The sequence below is a fragment of the Aspergillus tubingensis genome (genome assembly GCF_013340325.1).
Source record: "Aspergillus tubingensis WU-2223L DNA, scaffold_9, whole genome shotgun sequence".
NCBI classification, from domain to species: Eukaryota; Fungi; Ascomycota; class Eurotiomycetes; order Eurotiales; family Aspergillaceae; genus Aspergillus; species Aspergillus tubingensis.
In genome coordinates, this window is record NW_023336283.1 from 2,863,712 (window position 1) to 2,884,966 (window position 21,255).

The window sequence follows — 21,255 nt, forward strand, 5'->3', positions numbered from 1 at the left end:
GGAATGATGTCTTACGACGAAGTCAACCATGGATGCTGGGCTGGTAAGGTATTTTTAGGTAGGTAAGGTAGGTAACAGGTATTGTTACCACGCAGGGTTTCCCGCCTTCAGGGTACTGGCTTACTTTAGGGGGGCCGATCCCGGCAGCCATTGGTTGCCACCCCCCCTGACTGTCCGCCCCGCTGTCCCGGAGAGGAAAGCTCCAAGCTGGCCAACAGCCGATCTTAGCCTGGATTTCACTGGCAGATCGCCCGCATGGAAAATCCTCCCAGTCCTTCCGGCCAATTAAATTATTTCATCAGCCCAGGCAGCCAGAATTGAAAAAGCCACCAAGGGTGGGGCCCACCTGTCGATGACGTTGTTTGAGCCAGTCTTGGCCAAACAGTCACTGACAGAACCGATTTGTTGCCGAAACGCCAGAATAGGCAGTGACTTTTAATTCCAGGCCCTATGAGGGTCACTGCTAGTCTTTCTTGGCGAGTGGCTCCTGAATGTCGTGAGGATTGCCAGATCAGCCACGATCCCCACTGCATTGGGTAATCGGGAAAAACCATCAGCGGCTAACTCATGCCAATCATCACTGTATTCCAGCCCATCACCAGCCACGAACTGGGGTGGTTTTGGTGCTGGTCAACGGCGTCCACGCAGTAACAGCCCCTCGATCAACGGGGGGTGATTGCTGTACTTACTTCAGATTACTTCAGAGCAAGGATAAAATCTGCTCATGATCGGCCTTCTCCACTGTCTCGTCCACAGTCAGACTGCCGCCCAAGAGGGGAAAAGAGGCAGGGCAAGGAAAGTTCCTGCCACCATCGCAAAAATGTTCCCATCAGGGTCTAGACCAGCGCCGCTGCTAAGAATACCTGCTGCGGCCCTGAGACTGAGACTTTCTCCCTGAGTAAGATTATTGAAGCCGCCAGCGTTACGGCTCGTGTGAAATCCTCATTGTTGTTTTTATTATTATTGTGATTATTGTTTTGATTTTATTTTCTACTCCCCATTTATTTTATTCCACATTTTCTCATTCTGGTTGGCTGCCAAGGCGTCTAACTTTTTTCAACCTTAAAGCCCAATTCAATTCCACAGCAGATCAGATCAGTTCGGTAATATTCAGTCATCCATCTGTGTACTGAGTATACGTCGCTCTCGCCATCCACTTTGCTTTCCCTTTCCCTATTCTTTTCCCCCCATTCCCGCCATCTCTTCCTGTTCCTCGCTCCCCTTTTTTTTTTTTTTTTTTTTTTCTTTCCCAATCTCTGGTTCTCTTCTCCTGGATGTATCCCCAGCTTCCTCTCCTGATCCCGTCAACCTAATCCCGTGGTTGCCGGTGTTTCCCTCCCCGCTGGTCCTTTCTCTATCTCTCTCCCCATCGAATCCTGGCACGTGGTTCACGGGGGGCGTAAACGTCATCCAGTCGATGTCTTCCCAGATCTCTTCTATACTACGTATTAGAATTTAACTAGACGCCCTGCTCTTGATCTGGGTCTCTTTCTACATCATTTCCATCCATCTTCTCCTCTATCCTCTTCGTCTATTCTCCGACTCTATTATCCGCAAATTCCGGACCTGCCCTCTCCACCACCACGTGCTTGACAGCGGTCCATGGCAAAGCTGCCCCTGTTCAGGAAAGCTCCTGGACGTCCGCAGGTCGGCCGGAGCAGATCGAAGGTGCTCTGGCATCGTATCCTCCGTTCCTTCTGCTATCTCATCGCTTGGATCTTTCTGATCTTGGTCTGCATTGGCAATGTCGCCGATAAGCCCGTTCTCCGACAGACCTACTTCCTCGAGATCAACCTGGCGAATATCATCCCATTGTCCACCCCCAATGCGGTCCTGATCGATACCATTGCTCGCACAATCGGTCTGCACGACTTCTACCAGGTGGGACTATGGAACTTTTGCGAAGGTTATCAGGACCAGGGCATCACCCACTGCTCTTCGCCCAAACCCCTCTACTGGTTCAATCCTGTCGAGATCATCCTCAGTGAACTGCTATCCGGCGCAACGAGTACGCTCCTCCTTCTAACATGGAAAACGTTCCCTTTGCTAACAAACCTGCAGTTGCTCTTCCTGCAAACATCACGTCGGCTCTGCACATCGCCCGCATAGCCTCACACTGGATGTTTGGTCTCTTTATCACCGCTACCGTCTTAACCTTCATCCTCATCTTTTTGTCTCCACTTGCCGTCTCCTCACGGCCTCCTCAAGCTCTTTCTTCCGACCCAGTCATCAATCAAACCCACCCGCAACATCGCCGTCGAACCTTTGTGCTTCTCCGTTCTCTTCCCTTCCTCATCCTAACCTTCGTGACCGCTCTCTTCACCGTTGTTGCCTCCGTCGTTGCAACCGTCATGTTCATCATCTTCCGCAACGTCTTCACCTCCGCCAGCGAAGACCTCAACATCGACGCCTGGATCGGCACGCGCATGATGGCTTTCATGTGGGTCGCCTCCGCCTTCAACCTGATTGCCTTTATCCTCCAGCTTGGCTCCTGCTGTGCCTCTTGCTGTGGTGGCCGCAAAACCCGCAAGCAGCTCAAGCAGAATAGTGTCGGCACTGCGAGCCCTAGCAGCACAGCTTCCCCTGATGTGCGTGAGAAAGAGCATCCACACAGCCCCGCAACTACGGAGTGAGCTCTTTTTTTCCTATTCCAGACCACACATGCTCTCGCAGATTGTGGTCCCTTTTCCTCCTCTCATCCAATACCCTGAGATCCATACCCCGAATGAGAAAATCGCCTGTACGACGATGATAAATAGAACATAAAGGTGTGAGCATCGCAGGGGCCCGCCAATATATACTGATCTGGCTATGTATACTGTACGTCTTTCTTGTTTGGTTTGCCATTCTGGTTCGGGTTATGCTGTATAGACGCGATGGATATAGACTGGGGCATATTCAACTTAGACGGGATTCGGTTTTGGGTCTGAGTTGAGCTTGCGGTTGCCTCACTTCCTTTTTGATAAATTGGGAGGGCGCTGCGCATGCCATCCAGCTTGCATAGGTTACGATATTAACGACTCTGTTATGATATTACGAGTGTGCGTATGCTAAGAATTCAATTCAAAGAAGAGGAGTATTTATCTCAGATGAGAGTTGTAATTGACACCGGTAGTATATACATAACAGTCATGTTGACCCTTTTAAGGTTTCCTCTAGAGTATTCAAGATTCATGGGGCATCTCATCTCACTGTACCCAAAGTAGCGGCGGGGTGCCTTCTTGAGCCTAGTTAGTTGTACTTCATTGCTCACCCTAGCAAAGATTGGTAGGCCCAAACTTGCTACATCAATACACTCTTATGCGCGGGGACTTCTTGACTCTAATTAGTACTGTGGTCACACAGGCAATACCAAGAAAACATTCGCACAGTGCTCTGCATCCACCTACAGTAGAGAACATATCATACATATACTACTAGATTTATATATAATTTCACATTCGAAACTCACCTTCTGGAGAAGATCTCACAATTAGCGTGACAGTTTACTTATATTGATAATAAGGATACCTACTGCTCATCCCTTGCCTAAACAATACAATTGTGGGGCAAATACCGGTCCACTGCCTTGACAGTCGCTGGAAGATTTATGTTATTAAGGAATGGCGTTAGATGACTGGAAACAATTACAACCATGAAACCGATCATACAATAAACTCATGCATATACGGATATCGAACCAGGATTACTCGCTAACATCCAATGACGCAACACAGGGAATCAAGCAAAAACCTGAACTCCAATGCAGAAGGCGATTCGCCTTCGTGCCTCCGGCCCCAAACCAGGCACCATGCTGACCATTAGCCCTGAACCATACAAGACAATTGAAAGAGAAGAAAGGTTAAAAGACGCATACATCTGCCTCTAGGCAGCTTCATAATGTAAGACACAACTCTCAACGCGGCTCGGAATAATCGTTCAGCGCTACGCATACCGCCCCGCGGTGATGACCACTGTATTGACGGATGATCTGACCTGAAGCCAGCTCCCATAGGCGGGCGTAGTGGTCGCTGGATACTGTGACGAGATACGCAGAGTCAGCGGAGAAAGCGCAATCCCAGACCCACCGTTGGTGATTTGCAAGCGTGGTCTCTAGGAAAAGTGTTCCTGTCGCGGAGTCCATGGGGGGTCCGTCCGGTTGTACAGGGAAGGACTGCTGGGGTTCGTTGTTTATAGGTGTCGCTGCTTGGAAGAGACTGAATGGGTTGGCTTCAAAGTCGGTCCCGTTGGGAGATGCGTTGTTCACGTGTTGCGTAGATTCAGGGGAAGAAGGGCTGTCATTCGATTCGGGCGAAGAGATGGCTCTGGCCTTGGCCTTGGCGGCATTGGCGGCAGCAATCTTGGCCGGCGGATAATCAAGATCAAGGTTCCATACTTTGGCCGTGTGGTCTGCGGAGCACGTTGCGAGGTGCTTGACATCAGGGGAGAGAAGAACGCGAGTGAGGTAGTCCTTGTGCGCCTGGAAGGTACATATCGGAACGATGCGCGTTATCTCAGCGTCTTGGATCATGCGCCAGATGTAGACATTACCCTATAGGCCGGTCGCTCAAGGTCAGTGATGAAGACACGCGGCGAGTAATTGTCTTGTTTACCTTCTTATTTCCAGCGCAGAGCAGGGATCCATCGCTTGCGACACTAACACTATGAACAGCAACGTCGTCCTCAGGAATCAGCTGGTGAGTACAGACGCTTTCACCCAGGTCCCAAACCCGGACAATACCAGCGCGATCCCCACTAATGAGCTCGCCCTGGTTGGGGTGGATTACAACGTCGTTGACTGGAGCTTTATGCGCGTAGTTGCGCTGCAGGCTGCCTGTACGGGTATCCCAGACTTTAACCGTACCATCTTCCGAGCTGGTGACCATCCACTTTCCCTCGCAGTGAAACGCGACGCCAGTGATGTTGTTTGTATGGCCGTCGAAGGTCATGACTGGATTGGGATTGGTAGATTTGATGTCATACAGCTTGACATTATTGTGGCCGGCGGCTGCCAAGTACCGTTTGTCGGGGGTAATGCATAAGCGATTAACTTGGGAATCGGGATGCTGTATAGTGCGCGAGCAAATCCCCGACAAGGCCTCCCAGAAACTGGGCCAAGTTAGCGACGTCAACTTTCGCGGCGCAAGTAACACAGTCTGACATACCGAATGGTGTGGTCGTAGCCCGCTGTAAATCACGAGTTATAGAACATTGGTCAGTCAATTCTTCCCAGGAAAGACACAAGATATTGAAGACCAGTTATCGCTCAGAAAACTGCATACCAGTGCAAAGTATAACGCTCATGTTGAAGGTTGTAGACGAGCCCAGAAGCAAGGACGCTGAAGAGGCGAGGAGGGACGGGGAATCGGGGAGTCGCCAGTTACTAAAGTAAAGAAGATGCGGTGCCCGTCAGCTTCCTGCCGGCCTTAAAGGCACGGCCGCCCAGCTTGGCGCCGGACACTATGTGGGGCACGTGAGCGGTCCATAGGGCGGTGTGAAAGGCGGAGAACTTCATTTCGGATTAAATTTGGACGGAATGGGAATCTTTTCTACTGCGATGTACTTCTTTGCTTCTTTACTTCTGCGTGACTGACCTGACCTGGCCTTTTCTGGTCATTCTCACTCGTTCGGGGATTATATCGAGCACCCTGGACACGTGTGGTATTTCGATTTCTCCCAACATCGGCCGAACTGTACAGTTGTTGCACTCAAACCGGATTATGCAATAGGGCGCGTATCCAGTGGCTAGCCTGAGCCTGCTGACAGGCTATTTATCGGGGCACCTGCTGGCTCTCCCTGTTATCTACTTCCCATACGTCTTTCCCGTGGGACAAGTCTCAAATCACAGTCGTTTTGGGATCTGAATACTTGCTCTCAAGAGGTACGCTTCACAGCAGTCTCGAAGCGAGGGATATCCTCATTCTTACCATCTGCAGAGCTGGGCTATGAGTAGATGGAGCGCTTCATCTCCTAAGTGTTATCGCCACCTTCCTTAGGATATATTGAACGGCATAGCACGGTACACATTCATTTGGCCGTCTTTGAACTGGGCCTGAATTTGTCGCTGGGATGAATGGAAGCATGGCTGAAGGTATTTCTACCTCTTTCCAGACCTGTCCTCCAGACCCCCATGGTCTTCATGATCTTGAGGGCCTTCCATCTCCCCCATCACTACCTCTGCACGTGAATGATCTGGGGCTTACACCTCCCCCTGGGTCCCAGCTGCAGCTCTCCACCAAGTCCTCCCAACATGAAGAACGGAAACTGCCGACCAGAGATGTGAACGCAACGTCAGAAACCCCAGCCGATCCGCGACACTGCACACAACCGCTCGGAAATACCCACAAGGATCACAACGATGAGAAGCAAGTGGAAGTCAATGATGCACCCTCAGAAGAACAATCTCCGGCCGACAAGGTGGTCGAGTCCCGACAGTCGTGGGCAGATACCACGACCTGTTCTCCACAATTAGAGATAGACTTTTCGGCATTTGACGATTCCAATAACGCCACGGAGGAGTTGTACGACCCTCTCTTCGATTCCGAACTTGTTTTGCAGGAGATTGATGCAGTCTTGCAGCGGAAGCGGAATGGCGACGAGGCGTTCCCTGAAGACTGTGTCTCCTGGGACCAATCTAGAAAAAGGCAAGCCACAGAGATGTCGCAATATTCAACCACAGAGTCTCCGGATAAAACACCCTCGTTATTATCACTAGATTCTGGACAACCTGAACAAGGAGGCACGGGCCCTCATACGCCAAGCGATGTTGAGAAACAACAGTCCGATGCCGTCTTCGACTCTATAGACCTTCTGTTCGAAGACCCTTCGGGCGATTTTCCATTGGACATCCCTGATGGCGATGTTTCTTTCAACTTTGACATCCAGGGCGCGGGTAATGGAGAAGGAGGCAAGGAAGACATGTCAGCGACTTTTAGTGTGTTTGACCAATCCTTCGATCTGCCCTCCGTCAGCGAGATTACCAAGGAACGGTTCTCTCTTGATCATCAAGACATCTTCGACAGTACAAACCGTGAAGCTCTTCAGCGAGTGTTTGCCGAGCCAGAGTATGTCTCGCCATATCCACTTTATGGGGGCCCATTGGGATACATGCCGTCAGCTCCGAATATCCATGTCAGGTGTATCGAAGTTTCGGATGATCGGACAAACTTGCGCCTTGCGACTCTGCGGAATAAGGTACAGCAGCTGACGCTGGAGCGCAACAAGTATAAGCAGGAGTGGGCACTGGCGTCGGACCTGACGGCCATGGATCCGGCGACGGGTAAAACAAAACAACAGACACTACTTGAGCAGAATGCCATGCTGCGACGTGTGTGCTCCCGGCATCAACAAAGAGTCGAGCAGTACAAGCAAGAGGCTATCGAGTGGAAAAACAAGCTTCATGATCTCGGCACGATCTACAACAATCTACTATATGAGATTCAAGTTCAGAAGCAAATGCCCGCAGTTGCCCCGATTCCAACTGGTTACAAACCTCCCCGGGCACGCCAGGCTAGCTCGAACGCAACCTCGTTACAACCGTCGACCTCACAGCCACAATCCATGGCTTCTACACCAAATGCATCTGTTGGGGAGCCTATCACAATCGACCTGACCGAAGAAACAGGCGATGACGGGTCAGCTGCAGCGAATCCAACCCCAGAAGAACAGGAGGAGCGCCAACGACGTGTGGAGATGCTTCAATCACTGCGGAACAAAAAATACAGTTGGCTTGGTGATGCGGACGGAGACGTCGGCAATCAGAACCTCCGCATCAGTGTAACCCCAGCGCCTCGACAAGGATCTCTAAAACCCGCGGGTGGGCCTCACGACTCCGAGCGGAGCCGGGACAACCACGTACCAGCAAGGGGCCCCTGCGAGATTGCGTCAGACGATCGGGTGGAGGAGGACGATGATGAGTTGGCTCGAATGATGGAGCAAGAATTAGCTTCGCCGATTGCCACTTCCAAACCGGGTGATTGTGATGTACTCATAACCCAGGTTGGGGATAGTCCGAAGATTGTTTCTAAATGATCAAGATCCGTTCAATAAGAGGCTAGCTGTGCGGCTCTCGCTCTTAGGGTTGTATTATAGTTCAAAAGTCTGCAGTAAGCAGAATAGGAAATGAAAATAATCAAAATAATAAATAACATTGTTAGCTGAACAAAAACAAGTCACGCTAAAGGCATCCTCTTAAGAAGTAGAGAGTAGAGAATAGATGTGGCCGGGTAACCCTTGTCAAGAAAGATAGAGGCGGGAGAAATCATACGCACTGCATGCCGCAGCGACCCTAAGAGCTCTCATCTCAGAGACAGCTCATACACCAGTAGCCCTTGTGGCGCAATTGATAGTGCATAAGACATGTGAGTATCCAGCTTAGATCAATTTACTAACCAACTAATAGCTAATCTTAAGGATTTGCGTGTGGGACGGGAAGCTGGTGGTATGCAAGGATTGCATCGCTGAGGCGCGTAGGGAGACCCATGATGTTTGATTATGGGGATTATCTTGGTGGTGGATTAGGGGTCTCTCATACTCTGAGGGGCGGATTTTGACCCTAAATGTCGGGTACTGGAGTGGGAGTGTGATGGTATGGTATGGTGGGTAGTGGTTCTTGTCCTTGAACTAACCAGTACATACTTGATAGAGTAACAGATGAAGAAGTGGTGAATGTAAATGCACTGATTTGCAGGGAGTACTATTTCAAATAACTGCCAGGCCCGTTCCGGCAATAAGCAATATTATATATGCCCTTTAAAGAGCAGCAGCTAGTGGATTCGTCAACGATATCAATATATGCTAGACTATATCCGCCATAGACCTATTCATCGAGCGGAACTTGCCGGTAGGTTGGTGGTAGAAAGAATGCAAAAGGCTTAGGGGAAGAAACTGAGATAGAAAGAGGGAATTAGCAACAAAGCAAGAGAGAAGGAACTTACCGGATACAAGAATGGTCACTAAGATACTTTATGTAGTAGCTTGATTCCCTTGCTGTAGATAGTTTTCCTCTCTTAATTCAATCTCCTAGAGTTCGCCTCTCATCACTCCGCAATCATTGAATACTATTGCCCCCTTCAATAATGTGCCTCTTCCCTAAGCACAAAGATACCTTCACAGGGCTTGATTGAAGAGTTGTATTCCTGATTCACCGATTTACATCAAGTCTTTTATATAAATTGGCTCAACTTCCCCATCGAGAGCAACCAACTCTTTTTCAGTTCCTACTACATCCACAGGCCTGTCTTCTTACTATTTCTTCTATAATAATGCCACTCTCATTGAACCTTTGGTTATCGACTACAATGTACAAACTTCTCCGACAGCTACGTCTCAGTAGTTTCAAGGCTCTCACGATATCTCAGCCACAAACTGCAGTCTTGCAGACAACACCAGGAAGCCATTCGCACTGTTCTCTGCTTCCACCTATAATATAGTTCACACTGGCTCAGGTCATGTCCTGTAACCCAGAGCGAGCATGTCAATACTGCAAGTCTTTGGCCCACATCAGCAAATACTGCCTTGAAAACAAGACTTGTGTCTATTGCAAAGGAGACCATAATATCATCAAGTCGGATACTTCAGAGAGTATGTCTTTTCATACCGAAAAGAACATTTGCACATCATACAGATCTGCTTTAAAAATTGTCTTGTATCAGAAGCAGTCCTCTTTAAGAGACAGAGGGTACTGGAACATCTCGCTTTTATACATAATATCTCTGTTCAGTCACCAGAGCATTCCGGCAAGACATGGTTTGCTATTGATAAAGGTATGGTAGATGTAAGTATATGACTGCCAGAAAATATAACTATTAGTATTAACAGCCTTGGGAGCTAATAGTACAAGAAAAGTTCATCTTTCCATACCTTGAACCACTGTGCAATGAAATGATCAGTAAGATCATGCAGGGATTACTACTGGGTTCTTTATCGCTTCATTGCAACTACCCCGAGGTTATGAACGAACCTGATGGCGCGAATACAGTAACAAAATATCTTATCCAGCTTATAGATTGGCACATATTCAGGTTATAAAGCTGACTAGTCCTAGTAAGGCTCAGGCCGACAGATCCAGCTCTAAGCTATTTTAACTGATGACAGAAGTCAGTCGCTAGAAAGCAGAGGACAAAAGCAATCAACCTATGTCCCAGAGTAATTTCAATGATGTATTGTGACCTGCTTTGAACAACGAGAAAGAAAACCATATTGAAATCACACTAGTATCACTCCAGGTAGAAAGGAAAAAGTAAATTATTCCAGTATACGCTTTTGTGGTGGGTAGCTTTTGCGGAGATTGCTGCAATTCTTGACTATACATACCACTGTTTCCGGAGTAAATAATACGCCTGAACAGAGCTAGCCAATAATAGCAAAAACCAGCAAACGCTCATAATCAAGTGAAAAAGAACACCAAATTGGAAATAGACAGTAGTACCTACCTACCCTACCTACTACGTCAGGCAGGAACAGGAAAAAATCAGGGCGGTAAAAAAGCCCCTGGTGGGCACCCACAGCCTTAAGATGACCATGTCATAGAAGTCTTACGCGCTACCGATTGCGCCACAGGGGCCTCCTTGGTGAATGACAGGCCCACTTAGTGTATTATAAACTTGTTTTTGTGCTATTCATTACTTGAGGGTACATAAATAGCATGTATAAGAGGCCTTTCTTTCATCGTGATTGAAAGATATGAAGTGAAATCAAATGAGTCTCATATGTGAGGATTCACCGGATTTGCAAATAAATCTAGCAAAAAAAGGAATATAAGGGAGGAAGGTATGCGAACAGTCTGAGTGTTGGCTCGGAATTCTAGCCCTTTATCGGATAATCACGCGGTATTGAATGCAAAGCATGTACTCTGAAACGCATCAGGAACGGTTTCTGACAACATATTTTGTACTTTGTAGGTAAACTCCGTCGTAGAGAAGCCTTCGGATGCTGAAGGGAAAAAAAAGCCCCTGGTGGGGGTCACCCACAGCCTTAAGATTAGAAGTCTTACGCGCTACCGATTGCGCCACAAGGGCCTCTTCTATGACAAACCCTTCAAAAAAGGGGACTGATGAGGGGAGGAGCATGATAAGCAGTGTGTCCGATGCTTCCATGTCCCATGCTCATGGGAGAGTGACCCTCATTATATCATGCCGGCGGGGACTCTGTGAGAGTCTGGAAACCACCATGACATAAGCATCAACAACTAGTTAGTTAGTTAGTAGTTCAAGGACTGTTAAAAATTTGGGGAAGGGAAAAATAACCATCTACTGCCGGGGAATTGAGCCACTTTACATACCTTGATGACTCTTCGTGTACCCGGTAAGTTCCTTTCTTTTCTTCCCTATTCCCTCGTCCTACTTGTTGTTTGTCACGACCCCATCCTGGTGCGCTTCAAGACGTGAATCGCCCGATACTAACCACTCGGCTAACCGGTAAAGGGCTAGATTTCTGAGCCAAAACAGACTCAGAACGCGCATCTCATATAAGCTTCGATTCACTATTTTCGTTAGTGATGTGACTAGTCGTCACTTTATCGGGCTTACAATATCTCAGTTCTTTCCTGTTAGCCCTTGGCCACTTTCTCCTAGTTTATCGGCAACTTCCAGTTCTTGAGAGATAATAACTGCTAAGGATAACGTCATGTATATATCTAATAGTGTAGGCTTTATACGGAACTAACAAGGCTCAGTTGATAGGAACCAAGTTGTTAGTAGTACGGCAAATAGATCAGCACCCATAGCAATTCTAATAAGCCATGCACTAGAAACCAAGTGAGGGCAGAGATATCCTTTCTTCTAGTACTTTATTTGTACTTCTGTCCAAAGACTGCTGGTGGGTTTTCCGGCAACTTGTAGTATATACGAAATATCAATCAGAATGACAAAGTCCACCCATCCCATACAAACAACTTGAGACCAGCTGGCTACTTACTACACACAATCCAATGAGCAAGAAACCCCGAAACAGAAAGCCACCCACCAAATCGCATCAAATACCTCCCTTCATTCCATACAATAAACCAACCACATAGGAAAAAAAAAAGAACAAGATAACCAAAAGACTTCAGAAAACTCCCCTTCAATTCATTACTCTATATGGAAAGAAATTCCCCAACCCATCCATCTCCAGCAAGAAACATAGAAAATCGATAACCCTCCTAACCCAGCGCAAACCACGTCACGCTAACAACAACGTCCAGACCCCGTTCCTCAGCGCCAGGATACTTGAACGTCCACATACCATCGCGGTTCACATCCCAGAAAGCTCCAGACGCAGAGTGCATCCCGCGCTTGCCGGTGTTGCTGGTCGCGCCGTCAGCGGCGGCGGACTTGTCGATGAGGCCTTGTTGGACGATGGTGCTGTTCACGGTGAAGCGGTAGGGAGGGGCGGTCGAGGGAGTAGATGGGGCGGTGGCAGTGATGAGGGCTTTCAGGATAGTGTTCTATTGGATTTGATTGAATGGTCAGATTGATGTTGGGGTGGTAGTTGTGGGGTGGGGGTAGTAGGTACAATGATTTGAGAGTTCCAGTCGCCGACTTTGGTGTGTTCGTATTCGGTCACCTCTTTGAGGGCGGTGTCGCAGGCCTATATCGGGGGGAGATTGGTGGTTAGTATTGACATAGGGAGAGACGTGTAGTGGGGTTGTCGGTGGAAGTGGGAGGTCATGAATGTAAGGTATGGGTGAACGAACCTCGGTGGCGATCTTGGTCAATTCGGGAATCGGAACGGGCTATGCGAGTCGAATAGTAAGTATATTGTAATGAGTTGTCCATCTGGATAGGGACGCGAGAGGGGTCGGATGACGTTCGGATTGCGGGCTATCCAGGTACGATCATTGCACGGGGAAGGTGGTGACACACCGAAGAGGGGGTAGCAGCGTCGACGGCCATTGTGAATGAAAGAGTTGGGTTTGGTGTAAGGTATGTTTTGCGTGAGACTTGAAGGCTAGCGGTTAGTGAAATTCGCGCGGGTCTGGTTGTAGATAGGGGGATGTTCGTCGGGGAAGTGTTGATAACCATGGGATGCTGGAGATGCGATTGTGGGGGGAAGGACAGACAATGCGGCTCCGGGGCCGGCGAACCAAGCAACACGGGCTGATGGAATTGACGGATAAGATGGCCACTCACTCAATGCAAGATGCTATGCTATGCTGGTATGCGCGGAAGTGTCAAGGCGAGTGCGACAGCAGCGAAAGAACAGCTAGCGGGCTGGTGCTGAAGAATGAATGTTTGGGGGCTCGCCGTTGACTGGCATCATGGCTGTCGCTTTACGCTTCTTGATTGGCCAGGATGAATACAAGGCTAGGCTGGGAGGGGTTAGTGTCCGGTCCAAGACCGGACTAGCTGATTACTTGGTTGGGATTAGCTCATTAGCTGCCATCTGCCTACAATAGCAGGACTAAACAACTGGATTGAACTCCAGCCTTCTGCGTCCTACATTTGAGATACATGGCATGGTTAGTACATATTCACCCTGCAGATACTCTTGCTGTAAATGGCTACTGTTTTAAGCCTACATTTGGCTACATACTGATACTCTATACCAGGTGCTGCAGAGTCGCTTGTGCTTCTCAAATTATGAAAACTATCATTTTATCCATCAGATCGAGATTGCTTCCAGCTTCATTTGCACATCCTATAAAGTATAGAAGGATATTCATCAAGAATCTGCATATAATCCATCTAATACTTTCTTAACTCAGTCCCCCAAGCGATTATACCATTGCAAGTTACGCAGGTCCTTCAGGAAATCTTTGGCATCTTCATGGCTATCCAGACGCTGTCGCAACAACTCTCTCCATTCAGCGTCTTTACCAGTAGAATCACGGGCAATTCCAAGATACTCATACCATATGGGGTAATAAGCTGCAAACTCCCAATCAATGATCCCAACGAGCTGCCCGTATTTGACCATAATATTGGAGATATTAAGGTCGCCATGCGTGAGGACATAAGGACCGCATACAGGGAAACACTTCATCAATTCATCCTTTTTATTCGAAAATGCTGAAGACGATAATTCACGGCTGATGGCTTCCCGAAACTCAGAGTCTGAGTGGAAAGGTCCCTGGAGCTTACCATCATCAAATACCATATCTAATGGACAGGCTCCTCCATCAATGCCTTGTATACTCGGCGAAGTGATAGACTGCAGTTGCTTGCACACGTCGGCCACCTGGTCTGCGATAGTGGCCTTTTGATCCTTGGACAATCGCGGCCAGGCATTCTCGAGTGTCTCACCGTCCAGTTGTGTTTGCATCGAGAAGTGGTTCCCATTTTGATCAACCCAGTTACGGTCAGCTTTTGGTGCTGGGATATGGGGATGAGCTTCAAGTAGATGCAGCGCTTGACGTTCGTTTTCCAGAGAATCTTCGAACTTGGGGTGTGCTTTCAAAATCAAATCGGTGCCGATTGCCCATACGCCTCCTGCTCGCGAGCCGCGGATAAATCTTATGGGGTTGTAATGCCGGCGCATCGATTGCTCCGCCAAACTGCATCCGCACTCGTCATAGCCGGTGTATGTATCGGACATGGTGTGAATTGATTGGAATTTCTCAGGAGTAGAGGGTGAGTGGAGAGTCCTAGGTCAATGTCAGACAGATTGGATACGGAGACGACCAGTCCCTATTTATGTGACATGGTCAATCAAACCATGGAGGGGTTTCGGACTGTCCATTTGTTTCCTGGCATTAAGCAAGCATTGCCCTGGAATGGAAGCGGAAGTTGCCTATGGATAGCTGTATCCTGGCTTGGAGTGTGGCTCGTACATTAAATGCCAGGGATTGTATATACACTATGCTGTGGTTAGCGTCATTGAGCAACGTAACCTCCCACCCAATGAACATATTAAACTTACTACAGTATCTGTTCTGATTCCAGAGTCACGTTGTGTACTCGGCTGGTACACTGAAATTATGTTTGTTTTCTCGGATGGAATTGTATAAACTCCATGTCGTTCTGAAAGGCTTCTTTATGTCCTGAATTTCCTTTGTTCAACTAAACCATTAACCAACAATGTTTGGTATTCTGTGGAGGATGTGGCCATGAAAGCTGCCCGCAATGCTTGGAACGAACCGAGAATTAAGTTCAACTTTCATCTCTGCTATACATATATATCGAGATGAGCATATTCACTTTCTATATGGCCCCGTTATATGGTTCTGTGAATCACCCTTGAGCGGAGCACCTTTCGATACTCTATAATACTTTGAATTATAGGATGCAGTTAGTTGCCTGAATATCTACATTATCGTGAAGGCAACTAGTAGTACTTTCACCACAGCAAACCATGGCTGAACAATGCCAATAGAATGCATGTCTTATTTCACCAGGTTCTTTGTTTTGATGCCTAACTGGCAGTCTATATAGACATAGATGTAGATGGTCAATCCCCTGAGTATTCAATCGAACCTTGCAACCCAGCAAAGATACAGCAACCACAACTAAAGCCCTACCGAGCACACAGACATATTCATTCCCCACCCCCTCAAACGGCTCACTAGCATCCTGCAGTCTTCAACATGTCACTTGCCCTGAGTAAAGAACAAGTCACCCGCAGGAAGGAATATCTCAAACATCGAGACAAGATGTATTCAATCGAGAAAGACGAACTCTTCCCGCTTCTCGAGCAACGATTCGATATGTGCAACAAGGTCTGCGACAGGTCCGAGATTGAAGGCCTTTTAGAGCCTTATCGAGATGCATATCGACCAAATACCACTCCGCAGAAGATCTCGGAGATAATTCAGCTGATTGAACTGACCATCAAATTGTCCCTTTTACAGCGGCTCCCGGTGGGTTCAAGGGATTATTATAAGGAGTTCAGTCTTGAAAGGCTGTGTGAGGATGTTACACGTCTTTATGGGGTCGTTGAGTTTTAGGTGGTGGTATGATGGGGTTTGATAGTACTTTTTGAGTGATACCCTGGGATTGTGATGTTTGATGTATACTGTGTCGATGCTACACATACTTAATACTATATATACACTACAAAGTGCTTGGCCTGTCGAGTAATTGGTTCTAAATACTGTTATCCTAACTAGAAAAATATTGTTCCACATAATAACGCACTCTCTAGCCATGGAAATTGCCGTCAACCACTTAGCCACGAGTCTACTCCGGGCCCTGTCCCTTAACCTTCACATACCCTCTCTTCACCTCCTCCAGCTTAGCCATCCCAGCCAGCCAACGCTGAAGAAGGGGGTAGGAATCCAAAGACAGACCCGCAAAAGTATACTGCCTAACCCAGGGCTCCGCATGATAATCCACGGCGGTAATCTTTTCGGGCAGAATACTCTCTCCGTTCGACTTCTTCAACTGCCCCTCCAACACCCCAAAGCAGCGATAGACCTGCGCTGAATATCTATCCAGCGCATCCTGGTTCTTCACTTCATGGTAATTCCTTGATGTTATGTTAGCATAGCACGATTTCTATTGTGAACTTGTCAACCAAGTAGGTAGATAGAAGTACCTGAACCAATTAACCTGACCCAACATCGGCGCCAAATTAGTGAGCACGAAATACTCCCATTTCTCCAAGTCGACAATATCCTGCTCTTTTTTACCAGCGGGACCTAATTGCCCCTCGCGGTCATACACTCGGCGGATGTAGTTCATGCATGCGCCGGATTCCCAGGCCACGACGCCCGTGTTCGGGTCCTGAAGGGAGGGGAGCCGACCATTCTCGTTGATCTTCAAGTATGCCTCGCCTTTGACGCCCTTTTTAGGGTCGTCGCCAAATTCCCACTGTTGGACGTCGTAGGGAACTTTGAGGGCTTCGAGAGCGATTGCGATCTTGATGGGGTTGGGGCCCGTAGCGTGGGCGTGGAGGAGTAGAGGTTTGGTCATTGTGGATAAGGACCTTTTCAGAAATGTTTGCATGTTGATGGATTCTGATTAGAGGGTATGTGCCTTTTATAATCGAAATATTGTTCGAATGATACTTTGGTTTAATAATCTACTACTATGGCAGGGCTTAATAATGCCCTCTAGGTTCTCCACTGTCTTGTTTCTGAAAACGTTTAATGGAGCTGCGAACTTAAAATTCCGCGCAGTGATATTTGGAGACATCAATTGGAGCCGGTGATAGTATTAATAATTATCATCGGATCGTAATTTCTTCAAGGGGGTCCCTGGTACTCTCAATTGCATCAGTTGGAGCAACTATATAACAATGATATTGTGGTTATTAGGTAGAAGAAAGTCATTGTATAGATGGACATAGCGCAAAAAAAAGGAATGCTTTACTGGATGTGTTGTGCGTATTTTAAGCACTGATGCCAACCAGTTGCCAACATTTTCCTGACCCCACTAATAGCTCTCTGATCCTGCCTAGTTGCCTTGATGGAATCAATGTTGCCAGTAAAGATGGAGTCCATGCTGCTGTACGGATGGATACGGATCCTGACGTTCAACAAGACCCGAATCACACCCACACCCTAGATTTTTTTTCTCTAACCCAAACGCGCATTTTATAATGCATAGCCTCGGTATTTAATAATATCTCTGGCAGTTAAGATAGGTGTAAAATGCTGCACGCAGCATGAATATCTACTCCAACCACTCAAGCTGTAACCGACTCCAACCAACGGACCTTACCAACACAGCAGCCCTACTCCAACACGACATTCCTACCCCAACTCGACCTTCCTACTCCAATTACGTCGACCCTTGCTCGAAATACTTCATTCACATGAAAGCTCTGTCAATAGAGGTAAAATGCAAATTTACACTATATATATTCTACAATATCACTCACCTAAACTAGCCATCACCCCAGTACACTTTCAGTTGTACACGTACCCCATCTAGGAGGAATTGAAGTTAAAAAAGTCTAGCCAATCTTCAATCTAGCCACCGATCTCGTTGGCCACAGTTAAATGCGAGCTCAAGTGGAGTAGTTCACATACTGGGAAGCATGATGCCTCGAAATCACGGGGAAATGTTCGTGCTTAGTACACCTAGGGTGGAGGATGTGCATAAATACTGATCTATTCATTTGCGGCAGCAGTGAACTTGCACCTTCTTTCACACATTGGACTCGGTTTGATCAAAGCACTGCAGTATATCTGCTTCATGGCTTACAGACATGTCACCTCTAGTGGGATTCTAGCAAAGGCGCAGATAACTCATTTAGTGTTTGAGCAGCCAAAGTGCGTTCGTCACATATCATCCTTCACAGTGTCTTGATACTTCTCAAGCACTGTATACAGACCCATCAAGAATAGCCTTTCATTGCCTAACCAAGGATCCTCAAAAGACCTCTCCTTTGCTTGATATAAATTTCTACCTTCTCACAGATGCTGAAAGATCTCCTCAAGCGTTCACCTTCAAGTTAATGGCTACAAACAACGTCAATAACGCCATCAACACCCGCAGCTACCTGCGGCCCCAAAAGCCCACGTATGCTCAGATACACTCAGGCAATCTTAGGTCTCTGACTCATAAAGCACACACACCGTTCTATTCTTATAACGAAAATAGCCAACAGGCACCGTTCTGATCTGTATCAGTTCTTGACTGTTGCACACACCACCGCACTAGATCCTGACAACCCACTGCATCAGGCTGAACAAGTCAAGAGAAGACTGCAGGAAAAGACTTCCGCTGCACGGTAGATCCATGACCTCTCTTGTCTGCATCCTAGGACTTCAGTTCCCCCCTTAACCGCAAGCTATCATACATTCATACTAGTAGTAAAGTAGACCCCAGACCAATCGGCACCGGCGGGGCCAACCGGGCAATCACAACAACAGACTGCGGCACGTGCGCGCTACCCGGCGGTGAAGCACGGCAGAAACAGCCGCGGCGCGTTACACTAAACCTGAAGTGGGCAAAGTGTCGGGCGTCAAGCGGGGAAAGCGAGCAGCTCGTCTCGATCCAGTGCTGTTTTTTACTGTCCAGTACCAATCATGGCTATTACATCAATCCCCCCGGAGCTTAAATCTTTCTTTCCTCTTGTCTCCCTCCTTTAGAGAACTAACTCACTAACTAATCTAACGTTAGTTTGGCGTCTTATCACCACCACTGCAATTAGTTACTCCGTGCAGAATTCTCTTCTCTTTCTGCCTCTCTCTCTCTCTTTTCTTTTTCTCCCTTCCCTCTCTCTATCTTCTACCTATCTCCTACTCTCTTATCGTTCTCTCTCCCAGACAAGAAAAGAAACAAGTCACACGACCTGCTGCAGCTCTCCAATTAGCTTAGCTACCTGCACTACAACCACTTATCCCCTCTCCTCTTCTTCCTCCTCCTCCTTCTCCCTTGCTACAATCCTCTCACAACCACACCACACCACCTCACAATAAAAATGTCCTCTCAACCACTCCTCCAAACCGCCCCAGGTAATCAATCCCACTCCCCTCAATCCCCCACCCCCTTCAATTCTTTCCTCTCCCATCCTCACACCCCTCAAAACTAACCAACACCGAACAGGCAAAAGAATCGCCCTCCCCACACGCGTCGAACCCAAAGTCTTCTTCGCCAACGAGCGCACCTTCCTCTCATGGCTGAACTTCACCGTCATCCTAGGCGGTCTCGCCGTCGGTCTGCTGAACTTCGGTGACCGCATCGGCCGCATCTCCGCCGGTCTGTTCACCGTCATCGCCATGGCCGCCATGATCTATGCGCTGGTGACCTTCCACTGGCGCGCGCAGAGTATTCGCAAACGAGGCCAGAGTGGGATTGATGATCGCTTCGGGCCGACCATCCTCGCTATGGCGCTTTTGGCGGCCGTCGTGGTGAATTTTGTGTTGAGGATGGTGGAGTGATTCGTCTCTTTCATTAGCTGATTTTTGTGTGTTGGGGGTGAGGGTATGGGGAAGGCATTGATCGGTGCTGGTCGCTGGTTTATATGTATTTTGGTGGGCTGAGTGGATGGGAATGAATGGTATTGGGTATAACTGTGTCAATGGATGAGTTGTTGGGGAGGGAATTGAAGGAAGATGATTATGTATTGTTTCATGCTGTTTGTTAGTAGTATTGAGCATTCTTTTTCCTACGAGTCTAGACTGTGTTTTAACTAGTGTGTTTGTCAAAAGTCATCAATAGTACCCACTCATGAGCACATTCATCTCTTCATACCTATATACATCACATTCAATCAATCATACAACTAAACAACTGCTGCTGCAGCTCAGTTAAAATACCCCTCGTCAATAAACGTCTCATAACACCAATAATCCTTCTGCTCCCCCTGTCCATCCACACTCGTATTTCCCGTAAACTTGGCCGTCCAATACGCACTCCCCTGGGAATAACTCTGCCAAATATCCAACCCGGCCAACACATTCCTCTTCCTCAGCGCAAACGTATTATTATACGTCGCCTGAATCGCCCACTCGCCCACAAACACAGGGAACTTGCCCGTGCCGGACTTCTCCCGCGCATCCGCAAGAATATACTCGGGCAGATTCTCCGACGTGGAATCCATATGCTCGTAGTAATAGTGGTGTGTGTCGAAGACGAGATTCGTGCTCGCGGGGAAATCTCCCTCCCAGTATTGCGGGTACTTGAAGCTGCCCTGGAACATGACGGGGATGTTGGGGTTCACCGAGGCCACTTTTTGGATGACGGCCCGGATGTACTTGAGCACCCAGGCGGCGCCGTGGTCCGTCAGGGCGAGGGGCGTGCCAAAGACGACCATGTTGGTGTTGTTGTCGGCGGGTTCGCTGATGGGCTCGAGGGTGTAGGATTGTGGGGATCCCGAGGTTTGAATGAAGTTGATCACTTGGTCGATTACTTGCAACGAGTAGTTGAAGTTGGTCTCGTTGTAGAACCAGTACCAGTGGCCGGTGGCTTCGCCGATGGTCAGGCCGTTCACGCCGCCGGGGAGGGAGTGCGTGTCGATCACGATGTGCATGTTGTAGGTGTTGATGGCGTAGTCGGCGATTTCTCGGAGGTAGGCCGTTTGGTTACCGGAGTAGAGTTGTGAGCTGGGGAGGTCGATCCATGCGGCGTAGGTTGTGGGGATGCGCAGCACTGTGATACCGGCGGACGCGAGCTTGTCGATGTCGGCCTTGGTGATCCAGGTCGCGTAGCGGTGCTCGAGGACGGGACCGCATTGGGCGCCGAGGTGTTCGCAGAGACCCCATTCGTCGGAGGCGCCGCCGGAGTATTTGTCCCAGAAGTAACTGTCTATTGTGGACTCTTGCACGAGCCAGCCGCCGAGATTGACGCCGTTGCCTTTAAAGGTGCGCCAGTCGAAGTAAGAAGAGTTTGGGGGGCTGGCGAGGGGGGCTGCGAGGGCGGACTGCGCGCAGCCCAGCGCAGCGAGGAACCCTAGTAGATTGTACAT

At 48.3% G+C, this 21,255-nt stretch overlaps 8 protein-coding genes across 8 annotated transcripts; 3 read left to right on the plus strand and 5 right to left on the minus strand.

Annotated features, from left to right (window-relative positions):
• Positions 1 to 1,602: 1,602 nt before the first annotated feature.
• On the plus strand, positions 1,603 to 2,633 carry AtWU_09018 (SUR7/PalI family protein; the record flags this gene model as incomplete). The annotated part of the gene is made up of 2 exons (XM_035504126.1): positions 1,603 to 2,008; positions 2,062 to 2,633. The coding sequence occupies 2 exons, from the start codon at positions 1,603 to 1,605 to the stop codon at positions 2,631 to 2,633; spliced, it is 978 nt and encodes a 325-aa protein (XP_035360019.1).
• A 1,262-nt stretch (positions 2,634 to 3,895) lies between these two features.
• AtWU_09019 (WD40 repeat domain-containing protein) lies at positions 3,896 to 5,283 on the minus strand (the record flags this gene model as incomplete). Its single annotated transcript, XM_035504127.1, has 4 exons — positions 3,896 to 4,531; positions 4,593 to 5,088; positions 5,145 to 5,166; positions 5,262 to 5,283. The coding sequence occupies 4 exons, from the start codon at positions 5,281 to 5,283 to the stop codon at positions 3,896 to 3,898; spliced, it is 1,176 nt and encodes a 391-aa protein (XP_035360020.1).
• Positions 5,284 to 6,048: 765 nt separating this feature from the next.
• On the plus strand, positions 6,049 to 8,010 carry AtWU_09020 (uncharacterized protein; the record flags this gene model as incomplete). Its single annotated transcript, XM_035504128.1, has 1 exon — positions 6,049 to 8,010. One exon carries the CDS (start codon positions 6,049 to 6,051, stop codon positions 8,008 to 8,010), a length of 1,962 nt encoding a protein of 653 aa, XP_035360021.1.
• Positions 8,011 to 12,121: 4,111 nt separating this feature from the next.
• Positions 12,122 to 12,854, minus strand: AtWU_09021 (dynein light chain Tctex-type family protein; the record flags this gene model as incomplete). Its single annotated transcript, XM_035504129.1, has 4 exons — positions 12,122 to 12,406; positions 12,475 to 12,549; positions 12,656 to 12,694; positions 12,825 to 12,854. The coding sequence occupies 4 exons, from the start codon at positions 12,852 to 12,854 to the stop codon at positions 12,122 to 12,124; spliced, it is 429 nt and encodes a 142-aa protein (XP_035360022.1).
• An 808-nt stretch (positions 12,855 to 13,662) lies between these two features.
• AtWU_09022 (aminoglycoside phosphotransferase family protein) lies at positions 13,663 to 14,496 on the minus strand (the record flags this gene model as incomplete). The annotated part of the gene is made up of 1 exon (XM_035504130.1): positions 13,663 to 14,496. One exon carries the CDS (start codon positions 14,494 to 14,496, stop codon positions 13,663 to 13,665), a length of 834 nt encoding a protein of 277 aa, XP_035360023.1.
• Positions 14,497 to 16,076: 1,580 nt separating this feature from the next.
• Positions 16,077 to 16,811, minus strand: AtWU_09023 (glutathione S-transferase family protein; the record flags this gene model as incomplete). Its single annotated transcript, XM_035504131.1, has 2 exons — positions 16,077 to 16,365; positions 16,435 to 16,811. 2 exons carry the CDS (start codon positions 16,809 to 16,811, stop codon positions 16,077 to 16,079), a joined length of 666 nt encoding a protein of 221 aa, XP_035360024.1.
• A 2,458-nt stretch (positions 16,812 to 19,269) lies between these two features.
• AtWU_09024 (putative vacuolar transporter chaperon Vtc1) lies at positions 19,270 to 19,729 on the plus strand (the record flags this gene model as incomplete). Its single annotated transcript, XM_035504132.1, has 2 exons — positions 19,270 to 19,303; positions 19,395 to 19,729. 2 exons carry the CDS (start codon positions 19,270 to 19,272, stop codon positions 19,727 to 19,729), a joined length of 369 nt encoding a protein of 122 aa, XP_035360025.1.
• A 365-nt stretch (positions 19,730 to 20,094) lies between these two features.
• AtWU_09025 (glucan 1,3-beta-glucosidase precursor) lies at positions 20,095 to 21,255 on the minus strand (the record flags this gene model as incomplete). Its single annotated transcript, XM_035504133.1, has 1 exon — positions 20,095 to 21,255. The coding sequence occupies one exon, from the start codon at positions 21,253 to 21,255 to the stop codon at positions 20,095 to 20,097; it is 1,161 nt and encodes a 386-aa protein (XP_035360026.1).